An 18,605-nucleotide genomic window follows, 5' to 3' on the forward strand; every position below is an offset into this window, starting at 1 on the left:
TAAAGAAAGCAGACGCTGAATTTAATTAAGACTTAAGACGCTTAGTTTTTACTAGAATGTGAGTGGTGTGTCAGTACAGTTATGCTGTGATAGATATTAAATGAATTGTTCTGCTGCTCATAATTGCCTTGAAAGCAAAACATTCATCAGCATTTGACAGTGAAGTATAATTTATATGTCATTGAGGTACACAATCTATTTAAATAGTGTAGACGAGACAGCGAGTGTAGTGCCAGACTGAACAGCATCCTTTAGTCGGAAATCAATGTTTTTTTTCAGTCAGCCAGACAAGAATAGTTGCTGCTAATCAAACCATCATTACTGCTTTTAGTGACAGAGAAAGACGGACTGTCCGACCAAACGGTGATCCACACAAAGCTCGCCTGCTCAGAAGTGTTCTAAAACATTGAAGCTGCCGTGGACAAACATTAATAGATAGTTAGCATCAGGGAAGAACAAACTGCCATCTCTGCTTGAATCTTCATGAAGAGCACTTTGTACACCAGGTCCAGCACAGTAAAACTGTACATTCAGTCTCAGTGGTGTCATCACATCTTTATGAGATAACCAATATGTGCCAGTGCCAGTTTCCTGTAGTATAGAGTCCGTGCTGGCGAGTTGTGTTAGCTGTCGTACCAGTCCAGGAAGAGGAGAGAGAAAGAGCACATGACCAGGAAGAACAGGATCCACACCCGGAAGCCAGCGTTGTTTTTGATTGCCTGGTGAAGTAAACAAAATGATATTTTACTGATCAGATTTATTAACATCAACCAAAGGAAAAGCATAGATGTAGAACATGATTTTGATCTCAGGAGAGAGACTACAAATTGTTTCAAAACACAAATATTTAGGAATTACCATAGATTCAAACCTAGGCTTCAAAACTAACATAAAGGGGTCTGTAATAAAGTAAAGTTCAGTTTGGCAAACTTCAGATTTACCAGAAGCTTCCTATCAACTGAGGCAGCTAAGATATACTTCCACTTAATGGTTATCTCCTACATCACCTATTGTCTGATAAGTTGGCCTAATACACACTCTACAGCTTTAAGACCACAGGTATCATTACACAAACAAGCAGTTAAAACTTTAGACAAGAAGCCATTTTTCATTATTGCCATATTCTAAAGAAATATATCTACTATATCTATTTAGATGGGAATACCTCATCAAATACAAAAACGTCTGTCTAGTTCATGAGATTATTTATGGTTTAGCTCCTCCTCCTCTGTCTGGTTTCGTCAACTTCAAATCTACCGGAAACAGAGCTACTAGAGGTGCTGCTAGGAGAGACACAATCCCAATCATAAAAACTGCATTTAGTAGGGATACAACGATTTATCGTGTGACCGCGTTGACTGCCATCGGCCTATCGGTAAATAAGATGACTATCGCCGATGGCAGTGGCCGATGTTTATCTGTTGTGTTGCATACATTTTGCACCGGTTAAATGTTAGTTATTAACATTTTTTAAAAAGAATCTTGTTCATGTGAAAGAAGGTTATATTAAAGGTTATTTCATATATTGGTATGATTGACTTTTTGTGCTCATTCAAAGACAGTGTAATGAAATGCTGAATGACTTTAAAACAGCTCAGTTATTTTTTTTATTACAAAGATGTCTGTTTCCCTAGCACAAAAAAAGTAATAAATAACAACAACAAAAACATTGGTATCGGCCAAATTGTTATTTTAAACATCTGTATCGCTATCGACCCAAAATTTCACAATCGGTGCATCCCTAGCATTTAGCCTGGCCCTCTTTTCCTTCAGAGCACCACATCAATGGAGCTCAGTACCACAATCAATTAGAGAGTCCCCATCATATTATTCACTTAAGTGTAATGTCGAGAAACGGCTTATCGAGAACCAACATTGTCGACATTGACGCTATTTTTTATCTATATTTAACATGACTGTAGGCTACTCATACTGTACTTGTATTTGGATTCTGTCCGCTGATATTGTTCAACTGTATTGTATATGCTTTTTATCTCAATGTAGTATCTTCTTAACTGTATACGTGGTAAATTATTTTTATTATTTTAGGATGCCTAAGAACATCACAAAACTGGCCTCAGCTAACTTTGGTACATTTGTTGACTGTTGATTCATGTACATTGTCCCTTTTCAAATAAAATAAAATGAAAATATAAAGTGTGAATAGCACATGAGGAATAGATTAGTGATGGTACCTCTCGTATATCCTCGTTGCCTTCTTTGACGTTTTCTGTAGCACCCACAACCAGCTGATGAATGCTGCCTATCTCTGTTTCCTGTCAAGGAAAGTGAGACGGACAATAAGTCTATGTACAAACTTCTTCTCAAAAAGAAGTGAATGAAATGGAAGGAACTTAGCTCACTTGTTGCAGGACTTTCTCAGCAAAGATCTCCTGCAGTCGAGAGATCTCCACCACCTTCCCCTCGATTTGCCTGATGTGCACAAAAGGAACGCATGAAATGTGCCGTGAAAATAGAGCGCCTAGCGTATTCAAGCCCTTCCAGATGGCATTAGTATTACGGGGGCAGGTAACTGTCACCTCAAATCCATTTTTTTTCCATTTGGAACAAACATGTCAGTGATTATCTCTGCCTACCACAGTAACAATTTCATCTGCACACACCTATGTCCTTGGGTCATTTTAAACCCGTCTGGATCGACATCTGGTGTTTCACATAATTGTTGTCTTGCTCACCTGCCATTTCCATCACCAGGGCGGTGTAATTTAGTGGGAGGGAAGTGACATTGTGTGACACCTTCACACAATAGCGTCTCTGGATTACCACAATTCCCCGGTAAATAACTTTACAGTTCACTTCACTGATTCACAATACTGATGTGTGAACACAATGAAATTGCTGACACCACTGGTAATAGTCATGTTGTTCAGAACACACTTATTAAAAGGGTAACAAGTGTGCTGAGTGGGACTCACCTCACTTCATCCACCAGGCTGTTCATCTCACTCACCAACCTCTGGTTCTCCTGCTCAAACTGGACAGAAGCACACAATAATAAAACATCTTCATTATTGTGTATATAATGTAAAGATGCCTAACATTTAACCCTAAGAGACCCAATTAGACTAGTTTTTACTTTTTTAGGGCGGTACAGGGGATCTTTAGGGGGAAATAGCAGGTCAAAAGAAGATGTCACATAGAAGTGGTGTACATCATCTGAAAGCTGGGAACATGAAGATTAGTTTGAGATGCAGTACAGCACTGTGTGTCAAGTTGTTCTAGTCATAAATCAGAAAAAAACATGAATAATTAATTAAAATAAATAGTGAAAGTGTATAAGGGTTTATAACATTATTATAGAAGTATATGATGATCATTCCCATGCTCTATTATGTCTCCTAAATTGCTGCAGCAATTTTTGGGTTGATACCATTTGTTACACAGATTTGGTGCTAAATGTAACCTTTTTTTACCACTCTAGAATTAATAACAATGATCAATAATCTCTCCAAAATACCACATTAAGACACCAAGACCTTGAAAAAAGCCTTGCTGTGATTTGGTATCAAAAACTTTCGACATTAGGAGATTTCTGCTAGAATTGCATTTTTTGGCGATTGGATGGCAAGCACTTCTGTTCTGGAAATGGCTCAGAAACCCCCTTATTGTCAATCTATCTAGGAAAGTCATCCATCCTCTGAATGCTCGAGGTCTCTAGTTTGTGGTTGTAAAGTTTCATGAGGCTGTGATTATCCTAGATGTCACCAACAGGTCATTTTATACAGTGAAGTCAAGTTTAAAAAAATGGTCTCACTACAATGAAATGGCTGCTATTGGAATTAACATCATCACACATGAATACAGTCGGGCTCACTGGATTCACAAGAGTCTCAGCTTTACAGTGATACTTAATATATGTAATTCCAAGACTGTTTAGGGACCCCAGTATGCAGAAATATTCAAAAGGTCCAAATTAGATTGTACTTTGGGCATCAAAATGTAATTCCCCCTAAAACCCTCCTCAGTAAAGCGATGAATGTGTGCTTAACCGAGTCCCCGTGCATTTTAGAAGTTGTCTAAGTATAGCTGTACTTTCATGAGGCACGCATGAATCATGCAAATCTACATATACAGTATAAAATGAATAATGAATAGTGATGTCTAAGGTGCCACACCATCTGGATCTCCTCAGGAGAGAGCTCGTCCTCCACTCGGCCCTCCTCCCACAGGTTGACAGGGTTCTCCACGACCTCTGACACAGTCTTCTCTACAAGAAGGAAAAAACAATACATCTTTCATCACTTACTCATTCACTTTGTTCATCTGAATTACTCATCTAGTTGCGAGTTCTCTCTTTGAAAGGGAAAATATAACCCTGAGTGGTTATTTAAATGGATCTATTTAGATGGGGTATCCTTGTACATTTCATCACATTGGATCTAAGAGCAGTCCTTTTTGAAATATTGAAGCAGTGAGGGAGATAGGTGTTCAACAACTGTAGGTCATTGCAGCGCTCTGTGCACACAGTGTGAGGGAGTGAGTGTGGCGATTAATCATTATCATGACACATTATATGCCTCAAACTTTTTCAGCCCCTGTACCAATCTCAGTGATGAAAATGTCTCATCAAATGGAGAGGAGAGTGCAGAGGGACTTCTTCAAGTAGGAAAATATTGGACAGTATTATGCAGCATTAACAAATGTAATCCTAATTATGTGAATTTCTTGTTGAAAATTAGTACAACAAAAGTCAATTAAAATGTGCTACATTTATGTTGGTGCCTTCAGTTTGTTTTTTTCTTAAGTGATAATAAGGTTGAGGAAGTAATGACTTTATGCAGTATTCATGGTTCACATAATAATCCTGTTAACGCGACAATGACAATGAAGACCTTTACTGTCATAATTAAGCTGCAACACATCGTAATGCCATTAAAAATCCATTTTAAAATTTAAAGTGTAATGCTAGTGTTACCAGTAAACTTGGAATGAGGTTGATGACACAAGCAGCTGTTGCCTCGTGAATAGTCAGTGTTTATAGATGAAGAGGTGGATGAGGATGTGAAGAGATGTCGAGAGGGCTGGGAACATTTATCTTAAGATATCGTTTCTTAAAGGAACGGTGTGTTAACATTGCACGGCAGCTGGATTCTCGCGATGTTACAAGATCACACGAGAAACGCGGGATCAAATGTCACATGAAAATCCATCTTATCAGGCTCAGAGGAATGCGTTTGTGTCCGGCTCGCCAGACAACAGACCAATCAGCGTCCTGTGAGGAGCTACTGGCAGCTACGGGTGTGGCTTAGGTGGACTGGAGAGTATTTCTTCATTGAAAGAAGAGCAAAGAACGGCACTGAACGTGTAAACTACGGCAACGTTTTTGCCTTCAGTTAGTTTTACTTCCGTTAGTTTGATTGACAGATGGTTCATCCAATCACCTGCCAAGTATTTTTTGAAAGTGCCTGCCCTTTTCCAAACAGTTTCCAATGACGGCTTCTCAGATGGTTCTGTGAAACAAACCATCTGACAGGGTCAGGTTAACAGTGTGTAGCATTTAAGATTTAGTCACTGTGAACGGTGTGATGTGCTTCTCCACAATGATTCCCTGCACTTGATGGTTCAGATTGCATAAACCTGCAGAATTACAAGTTAATGGTTGAGATTTAATCAAGTACCATCGATGAATCATCAGGCATAATGGTGCTGTGCTGCGGCACGGCACTTTTCGAATTAGAAGTTGCAGATGAAACACAAAGATCAGCCCTGCTTCCTTCAGATGACTGTAGAAATGTGAATAATGAAGCACTTTTATACAATGTATGATAATCAGCAACTCATCTTTAATGCAGTACAGACTGCTTTACTCACATTCTTGCTATAATCCCTTTAAAATGTTATTTTTGAGCGAGTGTATATAACTGCTTCCTTTCATATTTACATAGTTACTGTGCATATCTGTCACCAGTCCCATATTATTTTTTATTTCATTTTCTTGTCATGCAAAGAATGCAAATATAAGTGCACTTTACAAGGAACTGAAATAGCTAAATACACAAAAATACCAGGTCAGTAAAGCACGAGCATGTAGTAGCAGGGTTGCTTGTACCAGTCTGTGCTGCTACAGAAATAGAGTCCAGTGTCTCAGGGGACTCACTAACTTACCAGAACTTTCCTCCTTGACAGTCTTCTCCTCTGTGGGCTCCACCTGCACCGTTTTCGCCGCCCTACTGTGGTGATCTGGTGCCAGTCTAGAACTGAAACCACAAAGCACAGGGTCATGTGAATAAAGTATTATAAAGTAAATAATAAATATTGTGAATGAGGTATGCGTATACTCACAGCCTCTTTTTGTCCACCATTCTCTTGACTCTGATTGCTCTCTGTTCAGAGTACACCTTACATACTCCTTAAAAACAATAAAGATGCACAAGATGTTACCAGACAGTCCTCCTGTTATTAAATATTGGTTCAAATATGCAGTATGTGTCCAGCAGCTCATGTTGAAACCAATGCAACCGGCCTGCTGGGCTCATACACAATTCTCCCTAAACCTAAGCCAGTAAACATCCTAAAGATAAACAAATGGATTCATACAAAACAGTCCATGGAGAACAAGATATAAGACACGTGCTGCCTAAATTGTTATGAGTTGCATGAACTCACCTCTCAGATACACTTCAATGAGGTCCAGCACTGCCCCTCTGTGCTCCTTTATCTGGGCTGATGTCACTTGCTTCTCCGCTATGGAGACAACAATAACACATTCACTTATTAAAGACAAACTCACGTGTTTTAGTATAGCGCCAAAAAGTAACAACAAATCCAATTTCCAGCTCCCTGTTGATGTTTTGAAAGTCAACACAGTTGAGAGCCGAGTTTGTAAAATAAAATCTGAGCATAATGCATGACAAAATCAGCATCACCTAAAAGCATATTTTACATTTCCGATAATATTTGTAATCTAGTTCATGTGTTGCTCAGTAAAACAAACAATTACCTTCATTGCGTAGCTGCTTGATGGCCTCAGAGCAGGTCCTCATAAAGATCTGAGCATCCTGGTCGATCTGGTCTCGTTCGTTGTCCGTCATACGGGTGAGATCTGATGAGATGAGACTGTAAAACACACAAGAACAATCAGAGTAAGTTTAAAGGTCTCATATTTTGCTCATTTCCAGGTAAATAGATGTATTTTAATGTTGTACTAGAACATGTTTACGTGCCGTAATGTTCAAAATAACCTTTATTTTTCTCATACTGTCTGCCTCGGTCTGCCTGCATGAAGCCTCTTTCACCCTCTGTCTGAAAAACCCTGATTCTCCTCCCAGTCTGCTCTGAATGGTCAGCGTTTCCTGGTCTCTGCTGTCAATCAAACTCTCTGATTCACCAGTCTAATTCACCTGAGCTCCTGTTTTATTACTTTGAAGCAATCTGAGGAAACCTGCACAAACATGAGGAGAACATGAAACCTGATTGTGGCTCAAACATTAGGACCTTCTCGCTGTCAGGCGGAGGTGTGTAGTTGAGACTTAATGTCTCCCTCTGGTGGACTTCTGAGACACAATGACAGCTTAGAACATACCTAGACTGTAAAAATACAAATTCTCTAATTTTTATTAATCTTAATAGTCTCTGTTTTTAATTTCACTTATATATTTTAGCATTTACTGTCCTATTGTAATTTCATTGCCTTTCTGCCCTTGTTGGAATGAGTTGCATTTTTTTTTTCATTTGTAAAGCACTTTGAACCAAATCTCTTGTATGAAAAATGCTCTATAAATAAACCTGTTATTAATATTGTACATACATAACACATGTAAAGGGCTTGAGTGGTTAGATTGGATTTTGAATTTGCTTGATAGGTTTAAACAAACTCATTCTTGCAAAAAGTATCAATGTATGACTTGAAATTAATATATAATAAAGCAAGAGCTGAAACGAGTAGTCGATTGACAGAAAAATGAATCAGCAACTATTTAGATAATCTGGTAGTTTTTCAAGCACAAATGCCGAACATTTTCTGGTTTACATCTTTTTATCTTTTGGTTTTGAACTGTTGGTTGGACATAATTTATTTAAAGATGTTACGTTGAGCTCTGGGAAATTGTCGCTATTTTCGTATATCTTACAGACAAAACAAGAAAATAATCAACAGATTAATTGATAATGAAAATAACCATCAGTTGCAGCCTCTAAATAAAACAAACATGTAAGAACAAAGATGAAATGATAAAAGTTGTACAAGTCCTTTACCAAATATATGGTGACCTAGAGAAGGATTTTTGATTTGTTTAAGTACAGTCATAACTACTGTACTTGTAGCTAATTTAGTGTGTCTAGATTTATTTTGTTCTGGTTTCTTCTGTTTGTTTTGTTACTTATTTTTCATTGATCTACTGTAGCAACTGGTTTTGTGTGCCATTATGTTTGTATGTATTGAAAAACATTAATAAAAAAAATGTAACTACAAAAAGATACAGTCATAACATGTTATAAGCAAAGACTGTATATAAGAAGTGGACGAAGTCACCGTGACATCACCCATTAGTTTGTGTACTGCTGTTTTGAAGCCTCAAGTTCGGCATTCAGGCCGTCGCCATCTTGTTTTTTTACAACCAGACGTGACGCGAGAGGGTGGAGCTACGTAAAATTGAACGCTGAATAAGACATTTTCAGGCGACCAAAGGGATTAAAATGAACTTTCATGAAAACACACTGTGAAAAGGGTTAAAGTTTTAAGACAAAAACACAGACAACTTCCGGACTGGACAATGATGGGGTAGCGACCTGTCAATCACAAGGTAGCCACGCCCTAAAACATCCCCTGCTTTATGGTCTATTTGATTCTAAATGGGACCATAATTTACTAAATGAACATCATGCTGTATTGAAGAAGACTTGAAACTAGTGATTGAGACCATAAACTCATGTTAACAATGTTTACTGAGGTAATAAATCAAGTGAGAAGTAGGATCATTTTCTCATAGACTTCTATACAATCAGACTTCTTATTGCAACCAGAGGGCCATTAGAAAGAAGTTTAAGGCACTTCCACATTGGCTTCACTTCTCAGACCCGGATGTCGCCCACTGCTTATTATAACATATTAAATTCTCATTGATTCAAGGCGCTATGCTTGAGTCACCTTCTATAAACATATTTATGAGAAGAAGAGAGTTATTGTGTCAGGAAAAGTCAAAGCGAGGAGGAAAACGGAAGTTGATAAGAAAATTGGAAGACTGATGGCGAGGCTGATGGCAGACGAGACTTTAGCACACACCACTGATGGCTTCTTGATGGATTTTCCCACCACTAAATACTGCTGCACTCCACCCACTGACATCTCTAATGTTAAGTTAATGTGTGCTGCTGAGGCTTTATCAACAAACCTAACAAAACATGGGCTACTACTCCACACACCCACACCTACAGACCACAGAGGGGGCCTTGAAGGGAGGAAGGCCTGGATTAGTCCCAGGGCGTGATTTGTTCTTCACTTGGTTGCAGCTCAATTATTCCAGACAATTAGACTGGAGCCTGCCGCTACGGACCACCCTACTCGCTGCTGACCCGCCGCCAGCAGACAGCCCCTGCAGCACACACACATGCACACTGGAGACATATTTGACGGTACCTTCAAGTAGCCCTGACTCCTGACCTTCACTGAATTTTGTCAGAATCAAAGTCTCTTCGCCAGCCTCCCCCTGCAGCCTTGAAGGGTTTTTACCGCTGCTGTTGTTGATTGCGGTGGATTACTGCGACCATTTGGTGAGGCTTACCTTCCGGCGCTCACATAATCTTTCCTGTGTTGTAGCAGAAAGTCTTTGAGCTTGGTGATGTTCGTGATCTGCCAAGATAAAGTGAGAAAGAAGCATTACTTGATTACCTTCATGTCAATGAGTCTCTTTAAATGCCTCGGTTGCTGCTTCAAATATGTCAACACGGCTTAAGAGAGAGTTTTTAGACGTGTACCAGGAAACTATTTTCTCCCGACTACATTTAGATAGAGCCAGAGTAAATGTAGTATTTTGTGTTTATTGGATGTGACAGGCGACCAATGTCTGTCTATCTCTGCGAATTCTCAATATTTGCTTTTGACAATTCATCAAGGCTGGGACATGCAAAAATCAAACCTGCAATTTCCTCGTCAAAACAGCTCTCATAAATAAAACCATGAGCTGCTGCATACAGAGCACTGACAGAGCCATCTCTAATAAGCTTTAAATTCACGATCTGTTACTATTTATCACCGAGAAAATGTCCGAGTGTATGTGTGCACAGGCAAACCAGAGGAAACTTGGTTCAATCCAATATTTGCTCCTGTAATTCGGTCAAATATTAAAAAAGACCAAATTGCTTCCCTGTCCGCAGAGCTCTGCTGGCAGCGTACACAAGTGGCTGTGAATGCGCACACAGCCGGCTCTGTTACATCCAGAAGACAGAACTCAGACAAGCTCAGGATTGAAAAATGACACAATGAGTTTGACTGTGACAGCGACCCCGGAGCGTGGGAGATTATTTTGATAGCATAAAGACGCTGTCTTCAGCCTTCAGCTTTTTTCACTCTAACAACCTCAATTATCAAATTGCCTTGGCTGTAAGGGGTAACCCGGCACCAGCAGTCTAATAACGTCTCTAAACATTCACTCCCAGCGTCACGGCGACCTGAAGCGGTGTTTTTATTTGAGCCGACGTTTGAAAAATGACAAGTTTTTCGAGGCAGAAAGGTGTCAAGATAAACAGAGCTGAGCAATTTGCTAGAAACCCAGAACTCCTTCTTTGGTTTAGAAGGTAATTCAGTGACGTATGACACCGCCGTGGGGCACCAAGTCAGGCAAGCCGACCCTTGTAATAATACAATTATTAGAGGTCAAGAGTTAATTGTTGGTCAGAGCAGTTGAGCTTAAGGTGGGTTCAGGGGAGAAGAGAACCTTTATTTCAAAGTCTTCATTACTTCAGTTCAAAGTCTTTCAAAATGTTATGTAGTGTCTCAGTGAATGAGGAAAGTAATAATGTTTTCTTCAGCAATTAAATGATGCATCCAGCCATTCCAATATATATCTTACAGTAGAGACAAATAACACATTGGTTGTTGGGTTTTTCATTCAAAATTGTTGTTAGTTGTGACATCTTAATTAGGGCTGCAACTAACAATTATTTTTATTTTTGATTAATCTGTTGATTATTTTCTTGATTAATCGATTAGTTGTTTGGTCTATAAAATGGTGAAAAATGTCAATCAGTGTTTCCCAAAGCCCAAGATGACGTCCTCAAATGTCTTGTTTCGTCCACAACTCAAAGATATTTAGTTTACTGTCATAGAGGAGTAAAGTAACCACAAAATATTCAAATTTAAGAAGCTGGATTCTTAAATCTGAATTTTGACTCTTTTTTTTTTCTTAAAAAATTACTCAGTCAAAATAATTGGGGATTAATTTCATAGTTGACCACTATTCGATTAATTGTTTTTTTGATCTGGTCTAGAGCTGAAACAGTCGATTAATCAAAAATTAATTGTCAACTATTTTGATAATAAGTCATTTTTTAAAGCAAAAAAGGCAAACAAACCAACTGGCTCCAGCTTCTCAAAAGTGAATGTTTTCTGGTTTTCTTAGTCTTCTATGATCGTGAACTAAATATGTTTGGTGTGTTGGACCGTGCGTCGAAGAAAACAAGACATTTTATGTCACTCTGGGAACTTGTGATGGACATTTTTTACTATTTGCTGATATTCTATAAACAATAAATCGATTAAACAAGACAATAATCTGCAGATTAATGGATAATGAAAATAACCCTTAATTGCTGCCCTAATGTCATCTTGTAAAACTCTAATACTTGAGAGATGAGGAGAGATGAGGGGAGACTCTCATTTACAATGACATTGAGTCAATTACAAAACAAAGAAAAGGAAAACAAAACAACAATAATGAGATATAGAAACAGAGAACATGAAATATCATTTTAAAAATAGTAAAAGACTAATAATTTGATAACATTCGGATATTTAAGATGAAAAATAAAGCAGAGTATTTGAGTGTTAAAGATTGGTGAATTGTTATAATGATGTGAAGTTATTGAGTTTCGTCAATCTCAAGAAAAACCCGCTCCAGTGGTAATTTTTTTTTTATTTATAGCCACAAAAACCGCTGTGGAAGCACATTTTTGAGTTTTAGTAATTCTCCGTTTTTTGAGACTACCTTGGCCTGCCACAAAGTGGAAAATATAACCTCTTACATGGCATAACTAATTTATAATTTCTATATTTTCTGCTTGCAATTAGCACTTGGCTTCAGCCTTTTATTTATGTACAAACTATATTTGCCTGCAGTGCTCCCGTCTATGGTACTGCACCCGTTTGACCAGCAGGCAGCGCTAAATACACAGCGTTGTAATATCAGACAAGTGGGAAGTGTGTGTCTGTGTGTCTGTGTGTCTGTGTGTCTGTGTCTGTGTGTTGTGGGGGTGCCGGGGAGTGTCAAGAGTGCTGCTCTGGGGGTTGAGCTGTCTCCTGTGTGTATACATTGGAGCTCAGATTCCCAGCACAACCTCCAGGGTTTGCAGGGGGTCAGAGGGATCAATTGCTCTTGTAACTTAAGACCCTAAAGAGCAAGTAATTCCTCAACAATGAGGAAGGGGGTGGCCTTGTGCATGTGGCTCACCGTACATGTGTGTATGTAGCTACATGTGAGCGTATACGTGCGACCGCCATAGGTGTGTGTGAGGCAGGAGAGCTCGCAGCGACGGCAGAAGGAGACAGTCTGCCGGGCTACATCTAATCTCGTCATCATCAAAGACCCCCACTTTACCTCCTCACTTTCTCCTTCCCCCCTGTTTCCCCCCAGCCCCGATTGAGCCCAAACAAACCATCAGGGGGGATTATTATGAGGAAGAAAAGAGAAAAGGCTTAGCTAGCAGATTTCTAAAGAGCTTGGATGGCTCTTTGTTTTGTTAAATCCAGGTAACTGACAGAACTCGATGATGACTGGCCCCGCTTTGGTTTAAGTCCCTGTGTGTCCTGACCGAGGGCTATCCATACTGACGCCATGCTATGTTGTGTTTAGGTATGTGGGCCCGATACAGAGAGGATGCTTCAGTGGAGAAGACTCTACCGCATGCTGGTTTTATTATCATGTTTATGTCTGACTCTCTAATGGGTTTAGTTTGGTCTTCTTATGTCTATTCGCAGTTAGAACGCTTTAGTCAGCTCCGTAAACAAACAAAAAAGTACCATCAAAGAAGACTTTTAAGATGATTTATGAACAGGGTCTTTGGCCCTTTTTGATATGTGCTAAAGTTGTATTAACTGTGTTTTGATTCTTTACTGGATAAGTCAAAGCCGTAGTAAGCAGCGCTTGTATACAGTCTTTGTGTTTGTTCATTTTTGATCATGCACAGATACAAAATGTCAACTTAAAAAAACAAAACACTGGGAATAAAGCTGAGACAACAACAAACATAACTGCCATTGAGCTGTAAGACTGTGCCTCATCTCTATTTACTCTCCCGTTTACAACAAAATTTAAAGTTTTTAAGAAGCAAGAGGTCGCTGAGATCGACTGTGTAGGTGACATCACCGTTGAGACAGGTTCAATGGAAACTACACCGCTGCATTTTGAAGTAAGTTAATCAGATTTCAACAATCAATTTCATAAGAAACAGATGTTTAACTCACAAAAAGCCTGGACACCACAGAAGACAAAATAAATGAATAAAAACAGAGTAAGGGTTGAAGGACATGTGTGACATCAAGTGACAGGTCACAATCAAATACACAAAGACATTTTTGTTTTTGTTTTTGAAAAGCCTGCGTGAAGATGTATGTAATACTGCGTTAGTACTGTTTGTGATTCCTGCTTTATATTTCTGAATAATCAGGTTAAAACACGTTTTACAGTCACATTTTCTGAAGTCTGTTCATCAGGTAAACCAACAGGTTCCCTCTCTTCCTCTCACTCAGTGTTTCCATCAAGATGCTGGTTGTATTAGTGCAATATAAAGTGACTGGTTTGCTCTGAAAGCCCGATACTCATATCAAGCCTCACTTCCTCTTTAAAGTGTAAAATCTAAAATTGCACACACTTTTGATTTACGCTGGGAAGGTGCCTCTCGACACACTTTAAATATGCCAATCAACGTGGATTATTGTCAGATTTATAACGTGCCATTTTCCCCTATCTAGGGCTGCAACTAATGATTATTTTCAATGTTGATTAATCTGTTGATTATTTCTTGATTAATCGATTAGTTGTTTCATCTAGAAGATTTCAGAAAATATTGAAAATGTTGATCAGTGTTTCCCAAAGCCCAAGACGACGTCCCCAAATGTCTTGTTTTGTCCAAAGATATTCAGTTTACTGTCATAGAGGAGGAAAAATTCACATTTAAGAAGCTGGAATCAGAGAATTTAGACCTTTTTTTTTCTTAAAAATGTACTCAAACTGATTAATAATAATTGAAAATGAATCAATTAATTGAGCTCTACCCCTATCCCTACCAATTAGAATCAAATATCAATAATAATTCACAATGGGCATAACAACTGATGCTAGAAAAGGTCCTTCAAAAAGTAGCTTTAATTAAAAAAAGTTGTGTCCCCAAAAATCGAATACATTTTCCAAGATAAACGAGGATGGGTGTCATGTTGTGGAATATAAAATGTGCGAAATGAGTAATTAACAGCAGAGACGACTTTCCTTCTCTATATCATACTGCAGATGGTAAATTGCTGAATTTGTAAGGGGGCTTCTGAAAAGGAAAACACTCCTCTCTCCACTTTAAATGTCAAATTTGGTCTAAAAAAAGCGAAGGCTGAGGTAAGACAACTGCTGTAAAGACAAAAACAGGAGGAATTGTACATGTGAAAAAATGTCCTATCAGCATCTGACGCAGTATGATTGATTTGAATGAAGCCATTTAATTTGAGGAATGGAGAAAAGTGTAAGCAAAGTGTGTATGCCTGAAAACAAGAGATATGTCAGCTGTATGGATGACAAATAGAAATTCTCTGATTCCAGTTTCTTAAATGTGAATATTTTCTGGTTTCCTCCTCTATGACAGTAAACTGAACATCTTTGCGTTGTTGACAAAACAAGACATTTGATCGACATTTTTCACCATTTTCTGTCATTTTATAGACGAAACAACTAATCGATTTATCGAGAAAACAATCGTCAGATTAATCGACAATCGACAAAAAATAATCGTTAGTTGCAGCCCTACTTTTATCTACTGCAGATGAATGGTGATCACAACTGGAAAGTAAACAATATGTTTACTGTTTGTTAAGCAGCATTATCTGCTTTAGTTTCACTGGATGCATTCAATATCAATGTGAAATGACTATTTATAATTTGTACCTCATTGCAGTAACATCTTAATGTAGAACAAAAAGAGCACTCGTCTCTAAGTAGACAAACACACATCTGTTGTAGTTTCATGGTTCAGCCTCTCAGTGTTTTGAAGTGTCAGGGTCAAGTATGCAGCACGCTGTCATCTGCATTGGTAATACTTCAGCGATCGTAAATCACAATAACTAATACTGTGTACTGACAAAGCTCGACAGCGTTCTTCAAAAAGCGTCAACAGCTGCTGCTCCAGCCCTGCTACATGTTTAAATGTTTTAAATTGAGCCTCGTCTATTGAGCTCAACATTACTTTTGCTCCGCTTAAACTATTTAGTCTGCCGAGTATCTGGTGTCCATCTCATGATTTAAGAGTTTGACATCCATCTGTAAATCTGCCTTTTCACCACTTCTTCCTCTTTTATTTTCATTTCCATGAATCATGAAAAAGCATTTTGTTGCACGCAGTGAAACAAAATCAAGATTGTGCTCAGGCCTGACAGCAGATGCCCCGAAATTCAATTTGCCCGGCTTTCATGGGAAAACAGTGCAGAGATTAGGCCAACTGGTAAAGAGACCATTTAGCAGCACGTTCATCTGCAGGGTGATCCCCGCAAATCACTTCCCCATGGCTCAAGTCCTGACTGAGTCTAGACCCGGCTCTGACAGCTGCTGTATGTGACAACGTTTCTATCTGTGTGCCAATGTGTTTGTGACTTTTAGTTAGAAGTTTTTGTCCCAGTTTGTGTCCGGGGGTTTGGAAAGATTATTCCGCTTTTACCCATCCGGAAGTGTTTTTGTAAATAATGTTACATAAAATTATAGATTGCAAACTTCAATCACACTTTACGTTGTTTCATGAGACAATATCATATCAAAGTGAGGATTTATTTACTATATATGTGTATTTCACTTTCTGAAATATTTATTGGACCTGCGTATTTTAGTATTTTGTGAACACGTAGGTACATTTTAGCTACAGGACTTTGTGCTTCTACCTAGGGCTAGATGATAATTCAATATGATAATTTATCCTCTGTCAATGGAATCGCATCGTCATGAAATCATATATCCAGACATCGTCTAAATTGATAATAACAAGTACACACTAACTCAAATTTCTCAGAAAATCTGATGTGAAATATTTTGAGGGAATATCAGTTGAAGATTGCGGTTTTGTTTTCACATCACCACTCAGTTCAATGTAATTAACAAATGTGTATATATAGAAATATTTATTATTTTTGTTCTCTATAATTTCACTTGAACTGTTCAACATTTTGCAATAAAGTTCTGAATTAAATGAGAAAATACTTTTCATTTGTCAAGTACTTAATTCACCCAGGAGTAAACAATAATAGGCTTCACCATGTGGTTATTTCATATAAACTATTTATTCATTGAACTACCAGAAAACTTGCTATATCATGATATATATCGTTGTCGAGATATGAAATGACATCTCTCAGTATAGACGATTTTGGCCATATCACCCAACCCTACTTCAACCATAAATGTAAACTTTAACTGATAATAACTAACTCAAAACTGTGTTACTTGACCGACAATTACTTGTATTTTAAGAAGAGGCCTGGCAAAATGTTCATGCCAAAAAGGGCAGATTTCCACACTTGTTGCACTTTACTCCCTAAATGATTGACATTAATGCCAACTCATAAATGTCATTGCTGTGGCTGTACCGTATCAGTCCAACGTGACCTCTTAAACGCAAAATATCTGCCAATATGCTCCAGTTTCATCTGCATTAAAACCAATAGAATCATAAAAAATGATCATACAAACCACTTCAAAGTTTGGTCTCAATCTATCACTGATTTAACATATCCCAGTGTACTTCATTGGGGAAATATTTTACTTTAATGTTCGTAATCAGACATTATTTGGGCTGATATAGTGCAGAGTATCCCTGAAACAAAACTTTGATGAAATTCCAAATGTTCAACAAACACTTTTGACTTGGAAACTTGATCATCACTAACAAAAATATAAAGTAAACCTGATTCTAAACTAAATATTTTGAGTATATACGAGCGTACTATTTCAATGTGAAAGTTGTCGTAGGGAAGAAGAGCCCCCCCCTCCAACAGCACAACATACTTTTAAGTGCTGGCTGATGGCCACACTTTTCAGGGTTTCTAAGAAAACACCGTGAGAAGGAGCCAATTTTGGAATACCAATACTAAAGGCACAGCGGGGAGTCGAGCGCTATTTTCTACACACAATTTACCAATTTTAAAGTGACCTCCTCCATTTAAACTCGAGAAGGGCAACATGCTGCGGAGAGAGACGAGGTGAGCGGTGAAATGGAGATCACAGTGCCCCAAACCGACCCCTATGAGGTAAAAGATTCCCCCGACCAAACCCCACCCTGTAAACACTGGCCCTCTTATTAGTCAATCAAGACGTTTTTTTTGCATCGCCTTGAAAGAAGCTACATTTCCTTTCTCACTGAGCTGCTTTCTGAGCAGGAAAAAGCCTCATAGGACCACTGTGTATTTGTCAACTTTGATGTTTCCTTTCTATTTTTGTGAAGCTTCAGTGGGAACTTGGAGAGTTATGCATGTCTTGAAGGGCAACCCACATCTGTTGTGCATTAGGTGCCGGCCGTCAACATTGTTACTGGGGACCTAATTTAATATTTTCTCTGTTTTGATCTTCCACCTTTAATCACTGGCTCTTGGGAGGATCGGCTTTCCCCAAGAAATTGTTCGAGAGCCGAAAGAAAATGTTATTGCAGCATGTTTACATGTGAAGAGGGGACTCGCACAAAAAAAATGCTGCCTATGTCAGACTGTACAGAGAAGAATTGATAGTTGAGTTGCGGGTGAAAACCACGACATAACTGTAAGCAGTCAGGACATTCCTAGCTCGCAATTTCAATTTCTACAAAAGCTGCTTCGCCGAGACGGTTTGAGATTATATCTGCAGCGTGAGGGAGACAGCGGTGGTGGGGGGGGAGGAGAGCAGAGGGCAGGCACCACAGGATAGGTTTGGGTTTCTTTGAATCAGCACCACTGCTTTTATTAAACCACCATTTCTAATATCAATGTAACAGAACATAACAAAAACCTGGTTGTGCAGAGCTGCTCATGTTTGCCTCAGACTGATGTTGGAGACATCAGGTACAAGTTAAAGTCCCGACTCCCCGAGGGTAACGTAAAGTGGTTCTTCAAGGTGCCTTTGAAGAGGTTTGTGCTCACGATATTCATGTCAGGCCAAGGACTTCTGGCTGTGGAACCAACACTCGTGACATGCAGCGAAAGCCTTTTAGTTGCCAAT

The 18,605-nt window shown here is 38.7% G+C and overlaps 1 protein-coding gene across 2 annotated transcripts in view; it reads right to left on the reverse strand.

Annotated features, from left to right (window-relative positions):
* stx18 (syntaxin 18) overlaps positions 1 to 18,605 on the reverse strand; it is a 25,460-nt gene continuing 6,855 nt past the window's right edge. Inside the window, exons 2-11 of one of the 2 annotated variants that reach the window (XM_074629265.1) lie at positions 9,741 to 9,808; positions 6,962 to 7,077; positions 6,628 to 6,705; positions 6,304 to 6,370; positions 6,127 to 6,218; positions 4,137 to 4,228; positions 2,937 to 2,995; positions 2,364 to 2,433; positions 2,196 to 2,276; positions 1 to 719 (exon numbers count right to left, since the gene is read on the reverse strand). In XM_074629265.1, the coding sequence (XP_074485366.1) occupies positions 624 to 719; positions 2,196 to 2,276; positions 2,364 to 2,433; positions 2,937 to 2,995; positions 4,137 to 4,228; positions 6,127 to 6,218; positions 6,304 to 6,370; positions 6,628 to 6,705; positions 6,962 to 7,077; positions 9,741 to 9,808 (819 nt within the window). In that variant the 3' untranslated portion in view covers positions 1 to 623. The remainder of the gene's footprint in view (positions 720 to 2,195; positions 2,277 to 2,363; positions 2,434 to 2,936; positions 2,996 to 4,136; positions 4,229 to 6,126; positions 6,219 to 6,303; positions 6,371 to 6,627; positions 6,706 to 6,961; positions 7,078 to 9,740; positions 9,809 to 18,605) is intronic. The other variant, XM_074629273.1, reaches the window with a different exon arrangement.

The sequence above is a fragment of the Sebastes fasciatus genome, chromosome 1, assembly GCF_043250625.1.
Source record: "Sebastes fasciatus isolate fSebFas1 chromosome 1, fSebFas1.pri, whole genome shotgun sequence".
In the NCBI taxonomy this organism is placed as follows: Eukaryota; Metazoa; Chordata; class Actinopteri; order Perciformes; family Sebastidae; genus Sebastes; species Sebastes fasciatus.